At 37.5% G+C, this 19,331-nt stretch overlaps 2 protein-coding genes across 2 annotated transcripts; one reads left to right on the top strand and one right to left on the bottom strand.

Annotated features, from left to right (window-relative positions):
- The first annotated feature begins 243 nt into the window (after positions 1 to 243).
- Positions 244 to 4,171, top strand: LOC140014958 (transport inhibitor response 1-like protein). Its single transcript, XM_072066685.1, has 3 exons — positions 244 to 1,384; positions 2,058 to 2,559; positions 2,634 to 4,171. The coding sequence occupies exons 1-3, from the start codon at positions 780 to 782 to the stop codon at positions 3,432 to 3,434; spliced, it is 1,908 nt and encodes a 635-aa protein (XP_071922786.1). The 5' UTR covers positions 244 to 779; the 3' UTR covers positions 3,435 to 4,171.
- An 11,998-nt stretch (positions 4,172 to 16,169) lies between these two features.
- Positions 16,170 to 18,824, bottom strand: LOC140004143 (uncharacterized). The gene is made up of 6 exons (XM_072068062.1): positions 18,236 to 18,824; positions 18,036 to 18,134; positions 17,769 to 17,810; positions 17,532 to 17,661; positions 16,551 to 16,652; positions 16,170 to 16,452 (listed from the first exon to the last, which is right to left on the bottom strand). Exons 1-6 carry the CDS (start codon positions 18,458 to 18,460, stop codon positions 16,349 to 16,351), a joined length of 702 nt encoding a protein of 233 aa, XP_071924163.1. The 5' UTR covers positions 18,461 to 18,824; the 3' UTR covers positions 16,170 to 16,348.
- Positions 18,825 to 19,331: the final 507 nt, after the last annotated feature.

The following is a 19,331-nucleotide window of genomic DNA, read 5'->3' as shown; positions in this document are numbered from 1 at the left end:
ACAAAGAAAATAGTTAACCCCAAAAGAAAGTGAAAAACAGGAAGAAAGACAAGAGCATGATGAGCAAAAAGGAAAGCCCCCAAATAATGGAAGCAGATGTGTGTGGAGAGCCATTTGGATATAGCAGATAGACTTCTATCAAGAAAACCCACCTCCTCCAAAAAAAAAAAAAAAAAAAAAAGAATGGAGAATCCCAATGCCAACCAACACTACATAGATGGATAGATTGATAGCCTCCCTCTCACACAGATAAAGAAAGAGCAAAAAACAAATGCCCACTAGACATGGACAGCTGAACTGAGGTTGTTCCCACCCCAGCCCCCCCCCCCCCCCCCCCCCCCCCTTCTCCCTCTAAGAAAATGAGAATTTATCCCATTTCTCCAGTTGTGAAGAAAAAATAAGAAACACAAAATATATTAACATCACAATCAACCAAAAACTCTCCCACCTTTATGATCTGAATTCTGATGAAGCCCATAATTCATAAAATGCATATAAACTATTATTATATCTAAATATCACTAGCACTTGTTATTCTTTTTACTTGATACAAACTGATGGTAACACTTAAAATAAATTATTATATAGCATAAACATATCAAACACTACTTTCACTTGAAGGGGTGGTTGGGAGTGAGGGGGGTGGAGAGGGGGAGTGGGGGGAGGAGGGGTTCGTTGATTCACAATAAATCTAACTAAACCGCAGACCAGATAAGAGTTTTTAGTACTTACAACTAGTGCTACTATTTACTTCTCCTCCTCCTCCTCCTCCTCCTCTTATGAGCAGTGAGGATCGCTCTTCCGAAATGTCAGAGGACGAGGAGCGCCCCCCATCCTCAGATCCCGCCACTGGGGTCGGCGGAGTAAAGCCCCCACGTAGTTCCTCAACCGTTCACGGCGGCGATTTGCCCTGCTCCTATATATCCCCGAACCCAGATCAAGTCCTCGAGAATGTGCTGGAAAACGTGCTCTGTTTCTTGACCTCCAGGCGGGACCGCAACGCCGCCTCCCTGGTCTGCAGGTCATGGTACCGTGCGGAGGCTCTGACCAGATCCGACCTCTTCATTGGCAACTGCTATGCTGTGTCGCCTGGTCGGGTCATTAACCGGTTCAAGCGGGTCAACTCGGTGGCCATTAAAGGGAAGCCCAGGTTTGCTGATTTCAGCCTCTTGCCGGCGGATTGGGGGGCTAATTTCACCCCTTGGGTTAATTCTATGGGCCAGGCTTATCGGGGACTGGAGAAAGTTTATCTGAAGCGGATGTCCGTTGCTGATGAGGATCTGGCGGTGCTGGCTCACTCGTTCCCGAATTTCAAGGAGCTGGTTTTGGTTTGTTGTGATGGATTTGGGACTAATGGACTTGCTATTGTGGCCAGCGAGTGCAGGTTAGTAGACCATTTCTTAGCTTAGCACTAGTGTGTGATTATGTTTTAATTGAAATGGGCACTTAGATCTATATGCCTTTGTGGTAGCTTTGACGGCGTTGTGGGTTTGTCGACGTAAAGATTGGATTTTGCGATGCGGGGTTCTGATTTTTCTGAGCTGAATATTAGTTCTCGTTAGCGGGTTTTGGGTTTTTTTTTTTTTTTTTTGGGGAGGTGAACTTTGGATTTTGGGAGATGATTTTATTTTTGTATCTTTTTTGCGGCTAAAGAATGTTTCTTTTTTGGTTGGATTGATCTTTTTGAGCTAAAGATTATTTCTGTTTTGTTGAGCTAAAGGTAGGATTTTGTTTGATTCCGGACCATGTTAAGATCTATTGTATTCAAAATTTTTATTTTTTTAATACATTAGTTGTGGAACAATATTTTGCTGAATGAAACTCTGGCCTATAGTATGCACTTTACATACTACTAGGAATTTTTTATTGGATGATTGAAGTCTGGAATATTGGGATGTTTTGTGTGGTTGCATTTGGATTGGCGTCTTAAGATGTTGTGGATTAAGATTGCAATTCGATTTAAGTGTACCTGGAAGAGTGTAAATGGTGTGAGGCTCCAATATGGAGATTATGTGATCTTCTTTTGTGTAATGTGAGTTGTTTTTACGTGATCTCAGGAAGATTAGAGTGCTCGATTTGATTGAGTCAGAGTTGGTAGAAGATGAAGTGGACTGGATTTCATGTTTTCCACAGAATGGAACATGTCTCGAGTCTTTGATATTTGACTGTGTGGACTCCCCTATTAATTTTGAGGCATTGGAGAGACTTGTGGTTAAGTCACCGTCTTTGAAGAAGCTTAGATTGAATCGACATGTAACAATCGTGCAGCTCTATCGTTTGATAGTTCGAGCTCCACAGCTCACCCACTTGGGAACTGGTTCATTTGGCCCCGCAGAGATTGTTGCTCAGGGTGAACAGGAGCCAGACTACGTTTCTGCTTTTGCTGCATGCAAATCTCTAGTTTGCCTTTCTGGATTCAGAGAAATCAATGCTCATTATCTGCCTGCAATAGTTCCAGTGTGTGCTAACCTTACCTCTCTGAATCTTAGCTACGCCACAATCAGTACTGAACAACTGAAATCCTTTATCTATCATTGCCATAAGCTCCAGACTTTGTGGGTAAGTAAATGGAATTTCCGTTTGAATGTTGATTCTGTCAATCTTTTGGTTTTCCTTACCCTTGATTTATGCAGGTGCTTGACTCGGTATGCGATGAAGGACTGCAGGCAGTGGCTGCAACATGTAAGGATCTCCATGAGCTTCGTGTTTTCCCAATTGATCCTCGAGAGGATGTCGAGGGACCTGTTTCTGAAGTGGGTCTTCTCGCAATATCTGAAGGCTGTAGGAAACTGCAATCTATTCTATATTTCTGCCAGCGAATGACAAATGCAGCTGTTGTAGCAATGTCAAAGAACTGTCCTGATCTTGTGGTATTCCGTCTTTGTATCATGGGAAGACACAGGCCTGACCATTTGACTGGAGAACCAATGGATGAAGGTTTTGGTGCCATTGTCAAGAATTGCAAGAAGCTCACTCGGCTTGCCGTATCTGGTTTGCTCACTGACAAGGCTTTCAGTTATATTGGACAATATGGAAAACTAGTGAGGACCTTGTCTGTGGCTTTTGCTGGTGATGGGGACATGTCACTGAAGTATCTTCTTGAGGGCTGCCCAAATTTGCAGAAACTTGAGATAAGAGATAGCCCCTTTGGAGATTTGGGCTTGCTTGCTGGTCTACATCACTATTACAACATGAGGTTCCTGTGGATGTCGTCTTGTAGAGTAACTCGTGCAGGTTGCAGTCGAATTGCTCGCCAATTACCTCGCTTAGTAGTGGAAGTTATTAGCTCAGATGACGACGGAGAAGGAAGGGATATTGGTGATTATGACGACGTAGAAGGAAGGGATATTGGTGATCTTGTTGGGACATTATACATGTATAGGTCTCTTGATGGGCCAAGAGCTGATGCACCAAGATTCGTAAACATCCTGTGAACATGCATCTGGGAAATGTTTGTGCTGATAATGAAGTTGACGTTGAGCAATCATGGACTCTTGGTTCCGCGATATTTGATGTACTGTGGGTAGCTTTTATGACCCACATGAAGGTCCTGGCCTTGGTGAGCAAGACAGAATACGACTTGCGCGCACGATTGAGCAATTGAAATGACATTCAATACAGTTTTCCAAGGCAGTCGACAGAATTGTAGAAATTTTAGAAGCTCTTTACTCGAGCAAGGCAATGGACCATCCAATGTTGTATCGGTACGCATTTAATTTTAATGTTTCTTAATGCTTCAAATTCATTTGACAAAGAAGCCTTTGGAGGTAGTGAAAGGAGGGGTTGTTGAGCAGCACCAAAGATTGGTAGACACTGGTGCCATGTACCACTGGATCTGATTGTTTCTCCGACAACATTTAGAAAAAAGGGTCTTCAGGACCTGGAGATTGAGAAACTGAAAGTCCTCCTCAATGCATTGGGTATAGTGAATTAAGCGGATTATTGATAGAGTTCAGCAGGCGTAATTTTTAGAAATCTTAGTTTTAAGATTCCTCGCTGTAGCTGCTGATAACTAGTGCCCAGGAATATACATCAATCAATCTCTCCATCTAAATCTTTAGAAATGTTTGTTTTTCTCAGATGTGTTGTTCTCAGCACCTGACTGTTGAATTTATAATTGTTATTGTTAGAAATATGAGATGAGTAATAAATGCCAAATATGCATGGACCAGATGCAAGTGTGAGTGTGTCTTGCCTTTTCTGAATGTGGAATGATCAGCTTCATAGTGAGCCCCAGTAATTATGTATAGAAAGCATTTGTACAAGTACAAATTGCAGGACCACCGTGTGGGTTCCATGCACGAGAAAGGAGATGAGACTCTCCCTATTTTCTACCCCCTTGGATGGTCCTGATTCTGTCTCCCCTTTCTCTCTCTCTCTCTCTCTCCACATGCATACATAAGTAGTAACATAACGGAGCTGGTGCCTTGGTGTTGTAACAGTAGCGGGATGGTGTACAATCAGTTGCTGCAGAATTTCATCATTATTCTTTGAACTATATGATTTTTATGGATAAGAGTTTTCAGCTTGCTCTATTATCTGCATTGCATTCTTGATTTGTGTTGAGGTAGGATCCTTCTTATTGGTGTGTTATTGGGGCCCATCTCTTTGCTGATTTGTCACAGCCCTGTAAAGTAGCTAACTTCCTTGAACCCTTTTTTAAGGGATGAGGTATCCCTGATTGTGTTTGTGCCTTTGTGGGGTGATAATGGGCACAGAAGTCTGCCACCCCCTCTCCTCCGCTAGTATTTACTCTGGCAGGGGATGTAAAAGCAGAGGTTATATCCTCAAAGTGGGATCTGAGTGAGCAAACTTGATGAGTGATGGGAAGCAAGCTTTGCCTTTTCTGTATCGGTCTCTAACCATTTCTAGGTAAAGTGGACCAAAACTTATCACCCCATTTGGCTATGGAGAACCGCCAGACTTGCTGTCCTTCCAATACAATACCTCTGAAAGTCTCAGATATCCAAAGGAGTTAATTATTTGCAATAATCCTCCCTCCAATAGTGTTCCAAAATGCAAAAAAAAAAAAAAAAAAAAAAAAAAAAAAAAATTCTCCAAGTGTGGATCTTCTACACAAAGTACATAGCATTTAGAACGTGGGCACTATTTGCCAGACCACCAGCGGGCAGAAAATTGAGGGCTCTTTTTTGTTTTAATCTGAAAGATGGAGATTGCTAGTCCTTTCTCCCTCCGCAACAAAGACCTCTTGTGCTGCTCCAGAGATAAAAGTGCTGCATTGAAAGAAAAAACAGAGCGAAAATGACCTCACATCAAGGACACAGGCTCAAGCATCTTTCAGTGTATTTGCCATGGTCTACGTAAAAAGACCACATTGATATGCCTGTCTAACCTACTACCGAGTGTGGACAATTTAGTACAGCAATTTGATAGAAGAATTTTGCAAAAAGATGTTGCCTTGCTTCTGTACCGACTAGAGACATTGACCCCAGATTGGTTTTGGCACAAATGCAAAGGAAGGCATAAAGAAATAAACATCACTCACGCAATTCACATCTACCTCTCAACCAAGTCCAGAATTAACCAATTCAGTAAGAGCCCTTTTAGTTTCTACACCATTACAGTTTCTGATCGTCTCTCAATAGTTGATGCTCCTGGACTGTCAATAAAAGAGAAAATTAAAAAAAAAAAAAAAAAAAAAGAAAGTCAAGCACCTTCCCTTAGGGGGGCTGGCTATATCTTATATGGCGAAGAATACACAACTGATGTCGTGGACCCACCAAACTGATGGGTTGAATTTGGTGGGAATACACTAAACATTAACGAGATTTGTAAACTATATTGCCTTACGCCTTGTTTCTTGTAAGCATTTCTAATCATGTAGTAGTGGTATACTACTACTTTATTAGTACTGAATCAGCAATTTAATAACCTATACATGATGCATAGTTCAAGAAGAATTTATCTTTTCTACACTGTCGGTCGATCGGTGTACACATCGACACGAGTTGGATGAACGTCACATCATATATGAATTTGAATTTGAACATCGAATTTTATCTATATGTGAGTGACGTGACGTGTTTTTTAAGATCGCTGGTACGTACACTGTCTGTTTATCTATCGGTGCATAAAAGATTTACTCGTTTATTTAATTAATTATTGTAAGCAGTACAGCGCACAAAGAAGCTAACCAACAAACAAGAAGAAGAACAAAGGAGGGAGTAGAATTTGGAGCCAGCGAAGAAGTGGTGGATGATGGATGGACGGATGGCGTGGAATGGCAGGGTGGTGGGGAGAAAAAAATCAAAAGGTCGGTGAATCCAAAGGGGGGGTTCGGGTTTTTCCACAACTTTTGTCTGTTAAGCACATTCATGGCTGAACTAAGCACCCAGGTCAACCACTAAAAAGTACTATGTAATGCCCTCTCTCTCTCTCTCCTCCCCGGTGCTGCTTTAATTTTCCACTCCATGTTTATTTGCTTACGTATGTTATAGTACTACTCTATACTATAACTTCCCATCTTTATTTATTAGCTCTTGTTTCATTTATTTATGCATAATTCTTGACATGCTCTCTTGATGATTCGAATCAGTAATCTTTTTTTTTTTTTTTTTGTCGACACAGGGGTGTCCGGGTCAATCCTTAAGGGTCCGACTAATCCCCTGCGATCCGGCGCCCCAACCCGGCCCGAACACGTTAAGTGCGCGGAGGAATCCAGCGTAGCGGAGACTCGAACTTGTGACCTCAAGGGTCACTGGTGAGAGGCGCTGCCGCTGGACCATTCACGCGGGGCGATTCGAATCAGTAATCGACCTCTCAATTATTGATAAAACGTCTTATCAATCGAGCCGAAGAAATTCTTCGTTATCTGCAAAACCAAAACCAATTTCTCACCGGCTCAAACTCTAGGATATAAAATGCCACATAAACAACGAAACAAAAAGGAAGGAGTGCGAGATGATAGCACTAGGTCCCTTCATCTAAAATTTGAGTTTGGAGGCAAAATTTCATGGTGCGAGAATTTAAGAAACAATATACTCCTAGTAAATCAATATCACCACTCCTTGATGAAAATATCAATCTCCATTCAAAAGGGCAAAGGGGACAAGCTACTATCATCAAGGGGAATTAAATAATGAGGAGGGATCAAGTTGAAGTTTGCCTGTCCACTAAATTATTCATATGAACAGAGACTTGGTACTTGCTGGTTTTTGATCCCATGCTGGCGATCGGATCCCGGATTAAAAAATTCAAGATTGATGGGGTATGCCCGTGCTTGATCATTCATTCATTCTATTTATTTATTACGAGTCTCTTTAATTTGGTCATGGAGGCTGCTGCTAACGCTGCGTGACCGACATTTTTTTGGCACGGTCTGCATTGCTTACGAGGAAAATTGCTCAGAGAATCAAAAGAGAATCAGATGGAAGAGACATAACACAAGGAAGGAAGGAAGGGTAAAAGAATCCAGCAAGTAAATAAAGTCCATTAATAAGCCATCGGGCCTTTGGTCCAGTGGTCATCCCAAGCCTTCTTAGACTTGGTGGTGCGGGAGGTCAAGGGTTCGAACCTTGCCTCCCACAAAATTTGTCACAATATATGACGGTCTTCATTGACCAATTTCGATGGAGTTTCTACTCACATCGAGTCCCCTCCCCTTCCCCTCTAGAATAGGCTAGTTTAGGTTTATAGGAATTCTATCGTGTCGACAAAAAAAAAAAAAAAATTAATAAATAAAGTCCATTAATACACAGCTGAAAAATGAGGCCCGGAGATTTTGTTTTATTTTATTTTATGTGGGCTATCTTACTTTTCCTGTACAAGAACTACTACAATGTTGAATGGGTTTTTTTAACACGCTTGATATTTACCTAATTTATCACATATATATATATATGTATACATACTAATAATTATTATCTTCTCTTATATTTATATATATATTTTTATTTAATCTTGCTTAACCGCCCTTGTATTTATTTATTTTTTCTAATTAATTTTATATTTTTAAAAAATATAACACCTGAAAATATATCTTTATAGCACCCGTTAGTTAGACAGACCGATGTTGAATTTGACGATGTAAAAAAATCGACCATCATTCGTAACGTGACCGGTTATTATTAGAAAACACTACTAATATGATTAAATGTGTTTGGACAGGAGATTATTTGAAATAATTACTGTAACACTTTTTACGATACGATGTATATATGAGATAAAAATGTAATTAAAAAATAAAAATATGTGTTAAAAAATATATTTGTGATGCAAATTACTAATTTTATTCGTCTAAATACTTATATCTTGACTTTGTTGCTAATTGATACTCCCACATGATAAAGGTGCCCTTATCTTGACTTTGGTACTAATTGATGCATTATAAAGTTTGCCCTTATCAACATTTGGCAATCAAAGAGGTGTGATGGTTTTCGGCACCAAACCAGAACGTGCATGTGAGGGCCGTGCGAGAATTGGGGGAGGTTTCCGTGAGGAAGGAAAACTAATGCGTGAATACTTAACAAACAGCTTTGGGAATCGTGGATACTCTGTATTGGTATTGGTATGCAAACAAAATCATAAACCTAATATTTGACTTCCTGTGTAGGATGTACTGCGTGAGAATCTTCTGTTTGAAATCCTAGGCAAGCAAGGTTTCAGGCAGTCAGATTTTTACGATCTCATTTAATTTCCCTTCCTCCCTTCCCGGGGCACAAATATCCGTGATACTTTTTCTATTTCTTTTCTCTTTTTTTTTTCATATTTTTCAAATTCATACTGAAAAAAGGTGACCATGAATGACGCTCCTGTACATTTCATTTATGAATCTGCTCTGTTTGGATTGTAAATTATTTGAGATATTTTTACTGTAGCACTTTTTGAGATGTGATGTATGTGAGATAAAAAGGTAATTGGAAAGATAAAAAGGTGTGTTGGAAATTGTAATGATGATGTAAGCAAATAAATTTTGGCTAATAATCCTCTATCCAAACAGATAGATTTGAAATAGCGACGAAAAGAAATAGCGAAAGCAAATCTTTATTTTTTGATGGTATTTTAGAGAAAGGGTTTTTCTTTAATGAATATATCTAAATTTCACCTGATCTATCATGAATATATCCACACTAATAATTATTTTCGTCCTTTAGATTTATATGCTTTCTCTAATTAATTTTACTCTTTAAAATAAAAAAAAATTTGATAAAAAATTATTAATCCCAACCAACTGTCCTTTTTTATTTTGGGTGGGGGAACTATTAACTTTGGATTGACCCTTATTTTATCTAGCCAACAATCTACCCTAGGCATAGTGTATGGGTCAAGGTCATTTTGATTAGCCCACAATGGAGGGGTCACTATTCACTTCACTTTGTAAAGCTCCAACTTTATGCCCTCTTTGCCAGTCATATGGCTAAGTAGAGACGCGGGTGGGGGCCCTCTTCCATACATCCAAAGTAGAGTATTTACTACCACTACACGCTTTATTATGAGAAAGAATATCTAGTACCATTGTACTATCACAGAAAGAAAGTGAATCCACAAAGAAAAGATGAGTTGATGTTTAAAAAAGCCGCCACCATTGTACGAACAATAATATGATCCTGTCATCTGCTATTTGCAAGACCCCCATTCCAATTTCATACTCATTTCATCTTGATTTATTACGCGACTAAGCTCAAAAAAAGTCGTAACAAATGTAACTATCATATACCTACCAAAAATATCATCTCAATGCAAGTGAAGTTTTTCTTATCGAGCTTTGTAATTCTTGACCGTAATTTTAGCTTGGGGAGAGTTACAGTTTTGGTTCCCAATGTTTGGCATGTGAATAAAATTGGTAGGCACAATTAATGAAAATTTTACACTTTTGAATCCTAATATATTGATTTTGAATCATTATGTTCACCTAAACTTTAATTAGTGTGATATTAAGGGTTTTAATGTAAAACTGAGATGCAAATTAAAATAAATCAAATTGCATTAAATGGGTAATAAGAATTCTAATTAAATTCATTTTTCTCTTTTTTATTTTTATTTCATTTATTCATACCAATAATATCTCGTGTACTTTTATCTCTTTTGCGTAGTTAGTCTCAAGTTTAATATAATTGCTACTACATAAATTTCTGTATATGTTGAGCACTTAGGTTTTAAATTCTCACAGTTAGCCATTGTGATTACAAAAACTAGTACAGGTACATCTCAATGTCTAGTTCAACTATTTGTATTTTGGAAAAATAAAGTTAAATAGAAAAAGTTGATATATGCAAGGTAGTGTAATAATCGTTAGCATGTGCATTTACACAATAGGCTCTGTATACTTTAGATGTCTTAACAAGTACCCACTAAGCATCCATTAAATTTTTTTTTAAAAAAAAGCTGAGTTTACAAATATTTTATATTTCTTATATTTTAATAGGAATCCAATTACCTATTTTATTATCATTAAAAATAAAGAAAATGATAAAACTCATCATCAATTAATTATTAATAGTGTAAAACAATAACATACATATTTTATACCAAAATTTGAGATTGACTATGCAAACGAGAACAAGTATATGAGACGTTAGTGTCATGAATAAATTAAATAAAAAATAAAATAGAAGAAAAATAAATTTAATTAGAATTCTTATAATCCATTTAGTATAATTTCGTTCTAATTTGCATCTCATTTCATCCTAAACCCTTAATATCATCTTTTAAAATTTAGGGGATCTAAAATAAGAAAATTGGGGTACAAATTTAAAGTTGTTAACTAATGGAAATTTGATGTTCACCGTTTGTCATTCTTGAACTTTCATTAGTTATCCTAAATGGGAGGCCCAAAATTAGAAATTTTAGGAACAAGACTTTATTTTGGACGAAACATTAGGGATTAATATAGTATACAAGTCAAACATTAAGGACTAAAACTACAATTCTATCTTTAGCTTATCCTCAATTCCTTCTCCTTACTCCGCATAATAGGATTACCATTAGTAAGGACAAGTACGCAAGTTGAAATGATAAGATGATAGCACCATTTCTCGCAAAAATGACCGTCGATAAAAAATGATAGTAGCTTTTCTAGTAAAAGGATTAGTTCTCTCGTTGTTCTGTGATGGTCAAGCATTTTTCTTTTCTCTAGACCCGTGGAACCTATGCATAAAAGAGAGGGACTTTCATAATCAAATCAATCAGAAATTATGATGTAGGTTCGTTTTGTTGATTTTTGGCAAAACTTCCTTGGCCTTCAACTTGTCTGTCAATAAGCCATTGTCACCACCGGATTGAGCACTTGGGGGCACAAGTAGCTCTCTCATGCCCTACCAAATGGTCGTTACTAACATTCTTCATCCAGTGATGTGTCTAAAGAAAATGAAAATTTGTGGCCTTCATTGGTCTCCGAGAACTAAATCCATTTGGCCGCAAAACTTTTCGATTAAACAGCTTCATCCACTTGCTAAAAAGGAGGCACGGCTTCCAAACCATTGATGAACAATGGTTTGGGGTCATGGGAGATAATGAAGCTTCATTGATTTGAGAGAGAAAGAGAGTGAGTGAAAAAACACCGGAGAATCTTCTAATCATTTTTCCTTTTCCCCTGAGGTTTTTGATAATTTCGCTCGGCACTTTCGAACTTTAAAAAAAATCTCATTTGGCTCCCCAATTTTAATTTTTTTGCAACATTTGATTTCAAAATATGAATCGGCTCTGTTTGGATTGTAAATTATTTGAGATATTTTTACTGTAGCACTTTTTGTGATGTGATGTATGTGAGATAAAAAGGTAATTGGGAAGGTAAAAAGGTGTATTGGAAATTGTAATGATGATATAAGCAAATATATTTGACCAAATAAATTGTTGTCCAAACAAACCTAATTAATATTAAAAAACTCATTTTGGGAGAGAAAATACAAGTTCATTCCAAATTTGCCATTTTCTTGTGATTTCTTTATTATTATTATTACACATCAAATTTACCTCTTAATTTTGTAAATTGATCAATGTAGCACTTTAAAGAAATTTTAAAGTTGATAACAAGATCGAAAAACTCTTTAATAGCTTTTGTGTTATTGGTTCGAACAAAAAATGCTAATTTACTTAAATTATGAATGATGTACAATACTCTTAAAAATAACTTGCAATAATTTACAGCCATGAGAATACCTTTCTGCACTAGTTTAAAAACAATACAAACAAGTTTACATATATATAACTTTTAGCATGTTGTATCTTTTTACTTTTCAAGTCATCAATTTGGAAATAAAATTAGAAAATTAAAAAATATGTAAACAATTTATAAAACTTCTTAAATTCAAGTAATTTCAATGTGCAGTCGAATCGAAAATTGAAAACGTCTAGTCATAGCAATTCCGGAATTTCATTCAAATATCTTTTAAGTTTTCCAAAAACCATCTCCACAACCATGAATTTGAGCCATAACTCCATAGCCCTTCTTCCCATCCCCACCAAAATCGATAGAAGAACAAAAAAAAAAATTTCCCTCATTTTGATTTGGAGGAGAAGAAGAGTGGGGGTTCAATTCAACACTTCAACTTAAAAGTTGTATGGTCACCCTCCATTGGGAGGGGAAGAGCCTTTGAGGAAAAGTAAAGGGTCAACCTGTCAGGATTCAACTGCAAATGGTCAAAAGAGCTTTCAAAAGAAATTCCTGATGTTTTTCATGGTGGGGACCCAGTTTGGCAAGGACCGATCGAGCTCACACTCACAATCTTGTGAACTCGATAGTACTCTTTTTTAGTGTAAGCATGACTATAACGTCAACAAGCATCTATAAAGAAACCGTCTTCAGATATTTTGAGGCCAGGTTTGATGAGAAATAAAGCAAAGTCTTTTCTTGAATCTTGATTAGGGGCCAAAGTTTACGCTATCCCTTTATCCATTAAACGAACGAAGACGAGAAAAGGCCAATCATCAAGTTGAAAAGTACTTTAACGGGGAGCATTTGCACCTTTAATCAAGTCAGAGTTTAACTAATGAACGTTATTTTGTGAAATTTTTGATTAAAAAAATATACTGTAATGATTTGATATACGTGACGTTAAAAAGGTAATTGAAAAATGAATTTACGTGCAGAGCAGAAGAACGTAAACGCTGAACATGGAAGAAATCATTATGAATATAGAGGTACATGAGGGACGAAAAGATTCCAAAACAATCACAGTCCCCAAGGGAAAAAGAGAGATTACTTACATCGCTAACTAATTAAGGATACAATATCTGATGATATTTATATGTACCTCAAGTTCTTGGACAAGTACTGGAGGCCTAAACGCCGGATAATGATAATATGCAACCATATATTGTGATTATAGATGAAGTCAATGCGTCATGATTATTGCAATACTTTCAGTTGTAGTTATCTGAAGCAAAACAAGAGAGGCCCCATTTATCATTTACACGGCGGAGGATCACAGAATTGGAGAACAAAAACATCCACTTACTAAGCATTATGCAGTGGTTGAAAACAGCGCAATTCGACATGGTCGTTCAAATTTCACAGTATAAGAAGCTCAGGCATATGATGACACGAACTCCTAATTGCAGCACTGCTGAAGTACGTATTCTGAGCAGTTTGATCCCACAGCCCGCAAAGCTACATCTCATGTGTGCATGGTTCAAAGGCGCGGTCGTAGTCATGGTCGCGGTTCGGACCGTTCCACATCAGTTTCGTTATATCGATCGCGGTTTCGACAATATGCAAATTTTTGAAATATTTAATATTCTAAAAATTGTAAAAAAATTGATAAACAAAAATAATAAAAAATTAGTAAAAATAATAAAAATTCGAATTGATTCGAGATGACTCGGGATGATTCGACCGTTTCTATCGATCTCGGAGACGTTTAGGTCGAATTTTCGACGATCCATTATCTCAGAATGATCTCGTCTCGGTATCGGAACGGAAAGCCCTGTTTCGATGGTTTCGATGACGACTCGGCCAAGTCGTCTTAGTCTCGACCGAGTCTTTGAACCATGTATCTGTGACACATGTTTTTTTGCCGAAAGTCGAAATTGGCAATGTATATCTACGTACCTAAAATGTATATCATGCAGTAGCAAACTCCAGATTTTAAGCATGGTAGTGGACATTTTATGACATACAATAGCAGAAGAGAGGAACCTACAGTAAATAATATGACTCGAGTGGAGAAGAAAATCATCCTTATCCGAAGAACTCCATGGACATGGTATATTTGTCATACACAGCACTGCTCTTGTAGGCCTAAGAAAGAGATTCTCTACACATGACCTGACTTAGCATGCATATGAGAAAATAGTTACTTAACAACCCAGAAATAAGATCCCTCCGGAAATCTGCAGTCATCATGGCTTGCATTTGAGTGAGGCTACCGGCAAAAATCATTTTCCTGTATTAAAAAATCAGATGAATGTTTGGCAGGGTCTAGAAATCTGCAGCACATTCAAATGCTTGCATGTCGTCTAAAGACAAATGCAGAAAATACAGATAAAACATCAATTACCTGGACTCGAGCTAAACTTATTTGGTTATTCAAGTAATTGAAAGATTGCTAACTTCATAATTTGCAAGAGTGGGAACCCCTGAATTTTAAGAAAGCTATACAAGTTTCTGTAGGTGTCTATATCTGTGAATACTGAAATCACATAATCCACAGGAAACCAGTTTGGTGAGTAAGTTTGGCCCGTAGTTTAGAAACATTTCTGCCGCATCCCCAACCCCAGAAAATCGGGCAGATGAGTTTCGGGGCATCCATGCTGCTACTAACTATGCAAGGAGTGCTCGATCAATGAGCGCACACGCCTCCCCCATAAGCCAGAACCTGGTGCAAATTGGTGTCTATGCCCAGGAACATGCTTTTCTACCATTCATCTAGAGTAACTGATCAAACAAGAAATTGCAGAGATTATTTTATTACAAATGGACCAAGAAAATGCATAAGATATATATCAGTTACACGATCAGTACGATAGATAGGAAGGAAACAGAATATCAGAATTCACTGGATAGAGCAAGCCATTTATGCATACTGAGACTTATTTACAAGTATTAGGGCAAGTTGCAATACTTAAAGCTGAAAAAAGACATTCTTCTCTTCATCCGTTTAAACCTTTTGAAGGCACATTTGATTTGTTATCTTCTATCAGAGACTAATATCCATCTTCCTTTAACGTTGTCGATTTTTTTTTTCGAGTCCGTGTAAATAAGAAGAGGAAGAGAAAGAGCTGGACGCATTTCCTGTATATAAGGAAATCAACAAAAGTGAAATTTGAAAGGTGTAATATGGAGTTTTTCAAGATTATATATATATATATATATATATAGAAAAGCAACAAATTCAAGCACCCCTTTATCTAAGTTCAATCAAGCAGAAATCAGAGGTTGTTTTCTTAGGTTCCCTGGATAATTTCTCACCCCAAATTTAGCTTCAAAACAATGAGATTTTCCATGAAGAGGAAAACAGCATCCTATTAGCAAGACCCTATGTTTCTTCTTCATGTTCATTTAATCATTTTCCCCACAAAAATATTACCCTTCACCACTTTTTAACGAAAAGCACTGCATGCACAATGTTCATGGACGTTGATGCCTCTACATATCCTACAATGTACATCCTCAGTCAAAGCATGTAATCCCTAGCGCACTCCTTGTACAACTTCAACGAGACGCAGAATCCACCTTCATCTGTATTTTTGGGAACGAGTCCACATTACCAAGCTCTGTGCTGTGATCAAAACTTTTTAAAGTCGTATGGCTCCAGTTTACAACCTGATCTCTCTCAGACAATTCATCAAGCAGTGTCCGTGCCCCATTCAGGTAAAGCTACTCAAAACTCGAGCATTTGTTCAATGGTAAATGACCCCACCAATTGGCAGACGTGAATCGATCACAATCTTGGAGAATGGAGGAAGAGTTCAAAGACGCAGTCGACACTTGGCGCCTTATTAGAGAAGGCGTGAAGTGAAACAGGTGTTAATAGTTAGCTTTTGTCAGGAGCCCATTACTATTTTTGTGTGTCCTGAGTTGGGAAGGGGCATTAGTGATTAAAGTTTCAAATCAAATACCGCTGAAAATAAATCCGGTAAGCAAAATTAAGTGTAGTGCTAATTCCAAAGGCTTGAAGCCTTTGATTTTCTTACTGTGGAAGTTGTAAGTAAGAGGCCTTGGATTCAAGACTTCTCATTTACAAAAGAAAAGAAAAGAAAATCCCTTCAAGGACAAAATCTGAGAGCATAATTGCGAGATTTTCAACAAGTTCCACAACTATCTAAAGGGAAATTTCGTAATATCAATAATTACTATAAGAAGTCTGCAGGTACAGAGCCACAAAATGGCTTGTATAATTGAAGATATGGTCACTACATGCTTCGATTACAGAATTCTTCCTCTAATACTCTAGGAAGCTTTCTGTGAAGATACTTCTTGTTCAGTATAACTAGTGTTAACCTCTTTGTGTAACCTATCAAGGAACCGATGCATCTCCTCCAAAGTTTTGTCGTCTGACATAGAAAGACAATGTTGCATTGTTAGGCTTAGATCATACGAAACGAAAAGTTTACAGGAAGGAAATTGGAGGATTGAATATATAGAGCATTACCAAATCTTGGTATTGTGTGGCCCTTTGGATGATGAATGACCAAGGGGTCAACACATGATTCTATTAGTTCAGTCCCATATGGCTTCAGGAAATCCTGCTCCCCTGCAAAAGGAAGGTTGTTCTTCAATTGTCTGGAGATGATTGATTGACAGTCCAACAAATTTCCTTGTATGTTTTTGTTTCTAACATCAAACAAACTGCTCTATAGAGTATGTCGTCAAAGTTTTGCATGTGCTTGGATACCATCATCATATGATAGCTTTTGCTCAACTTTTCTACTGTGAGTTACGTACCAAATGAGCAAGTAACATGTCTTTGCTGATAATTAATCAGAATCGTCAATGGATCACAAGATATGACACAAAAGTTTCACATGAATTCAGCGCAAATTGCTCGTGCATGAGCTTGATGGGCAGGTTAAAAACAGCACTATTTATGGATCATCAAATGCAAGTGGCATGTTATGTAACCAACAGCAATATGAAATGCAAGTAAACCATGATGAGCACAGAGGCAATTGAGAGCAGGGGACATACACCAACTATGACTCAGTATTGAATAAAGATGCTCAAAGTAGCTGATAAAGAATTTGAAAGCTGCAATACTTCTAGTCTTTTTGGATATTGCTCAGTATTGAATAAACCAATTATCAAAATCCAATTACTAAAAAATGTTAAAAAAAGAAAAATAATCAAAATTCATTGTTCTCATCTCCTCCCATGAGCATAAGTTGGATTATATAGAGACCTAGCTACAATCCTGAAATGACTTCATTCTGATTTCACTTGATTTTCTCTGAAAAACGCAGTTGCAAATTTAGGACATGAATGTTATACTGCTAGCTCTCACTAGATGTGGTTATTCTGTGCTTGAACTTATTATACACATAAATTCGGATCATCAGAAAGGAAAGAATGGCCAACATAAAGTTTGAATATATACATGCAGATTAACAATATCATCATCATCAGGGATACCTACCTATGAAGTGAACAGAAGTGCACTGAATTGGTGATGCATAGGCTTTCTCTGCCACAGACTGGTTCCTAAATTTTGCCCCTCCAACTATTATCAAGAACTTTATCTTAGGTACCTTCGTAAGAGCCACACCCTGCAAAAAAGTAATACCATCTCTCCACAAGGTCAAATCACCAGGCTCCAATTGAAAATTATTTTTTTTTAAGTCCAGAAAAAATTCTCCCAACTTTAACAGCTTACCTTCTCTTGAAGTCCAGGCAATGCAGCTGATAAAATTGCTCCCTGAATTGTTCAGGAGCCTCAATTAGATAGACACACCAACCAAAATTCACACCCAAGTAATACATAATGTTTAATTCGATGGCATGCCATAATTGGCGGTTGATGGAAAGGATAGTAACAAATCCGCTAATGCATCCTTTTTGCATATTTGCAATAGCAACCAAATTATACCACGAAGGAATGTAATTCCTCTAAATGGTAGTAAGAAAGACATAGAATACGAACCTGTGAGAAACCAAGAAGACCATCAAAAGGGCCATGCTTAACCATGCAATCTTCTATGTAAGCAAGACACTCATCGAAGTTCTGATGCTCTGTAAATTCCTGAGCAAGGAAAGTAATATCATGTACGAGTATGACACTCATGTCAATTTCCAATCTTGAAAAACAGTAATTACCAAAATTTGAGTGAAAATATATCTGACCTTATTGAATTGAAACCATTCATAATAAGGAGGATCAAATATCCCTTCAACTTCGGATTTGCCCTGGCATGGAAAAGGTGCATCCACGTATACAAGATCAAGCTTGTCCAACACAGATTGAGGCCATTTAGTAGTCACTTGTTTCCTGAGAATTTCACCACTTGTTCTGAACCCGTGTAAGCACAGAAATCTGGGCTTCATGGGATTGCATCCTTCACTGCCCATCCCGGCCCCTTGATTAATTCTATTAAAAACTCTGCAATTTCAGGTTTTGGGCAGTTTCTCGAAACCTTTTTTCCGATAGTTTTGGAGAGGAAGAGGCCAGAGGATGGTGCCAAACTCAGGGAGCGACAACAACAGAAGCAATGGTTATGAGTTCTGAATGTATTATACTAGTAACTAGTCAGCGTCGTCTCTAAATTACGGTATTCTAATAAATAGATGGGTGGAGCGAGGATCCTCAGAATATAGTAAAACGCGGTGAAATCGATGGCTTGAAGGGTCTTTGAAAATTTAGGCCGTCAGCACTCAGCGGAGCGTGGACTATTAGATGGATTGGAATCTGGCAGCGGCCCAACGTGGGAGGCCAGCAGAAGAGCAGGTCCGACTCCGCGGGAGGCACGAGGAAGTTTACATATAAAGAGTTAAGCACGTGAATTAACCGGCTCTTGCCATGCCACGTGCTTCTAATCATTTTTCTTCTAAGGGATAATTTCAGAAATCTCTCCCTGGCTTCTTTCTAAATTTATAAAATTACACTAACCTCCCTTGAGGTTAATTATTTTGTATAATATTTAGGTCCAATCAATAATTAAAAAGTGATATTAAGAGAGAGAAGATAATATGATTCCATCATTGTTCTTCCTCTACTATATTATTTAATTAATTTAATGCCAACTCACATATTGAAGAAAAATATTAAAATTTGCTATTTATCATTAGAGATCAAATCACATATAGTACCAAAAAATAGTATATTATTTTATATTTTTCATTTATAGTACCAAATTACATATAGTACCAAATCACATATAGTACCAAATTACTCTTTTCAATTATATTTCTATTATCAAACATGATCAATAATAAATAATTA

Source organism: Coffea arabica, chromosome 10e, assembly GCF_036785885.1.
Source record: "Coffea arabica cultivar ET-39 chromosome 10e, Coffea Arabica ET-39 HiFi, whole genome shotgun sequence".
Lineage (NCBI taxonomy): Eukaryota > Viridiplantae > Streptophyta > Magnoliopsida > Gentianales > Rubiaceae > Coffea > Coffea arabica.
This window is presented reverse-complemented; position numbering and strand designations above follow the sequence as displayed.

Excerpts from the sequence above, each read along its gene's own strand:
- LOC140014958 (XM_072066685.1), top strand. The coding sequence starts at position 780 with ATGAGCAGTGAGGATCGCTCTTCCGAAATGTCAGAGGACGAGGAGCGC. Across the intron at positions 1,385-2,057 it reads ATTGTGGCCAGCGAGTGCAG|GAAGATTAGAGTGCTCGATT; the intron begins GTTAGTAGACCA and ends ACGTGATCTCAG. Across the intron at positions 2,560-2,633 it reads ATAAGCTCCAGACTTTGTGG|GTGCTTGACTCGGTATGCGA; the intron begins GTAAGTAAATGG and ends TGATTTATGCAG.
- LOC140004143 (XM_072068062.1), bottom strand. The coding sequence starts at position 18,460 with ATGGGCAGTGAAGGATGCAATCCCATGAAGCCCAGATTTCTGTGCTTA. Across the intron at positions 16,653-17,531 it reads CACTTCTGTTCACTTCATAG|GGGAGCAGGATTTCCTGAAG; the intron begins GTAGGTATCCCT and ends TTCCTTTTGCAG. Across the intron at positions 16,453-16,550 it reads CCACACAATACCAAGATTTG|ACGACAAAACTTTGGAGGAG; the intron begins GTAATGCTCTAT and ends TTTCTATGTCAG.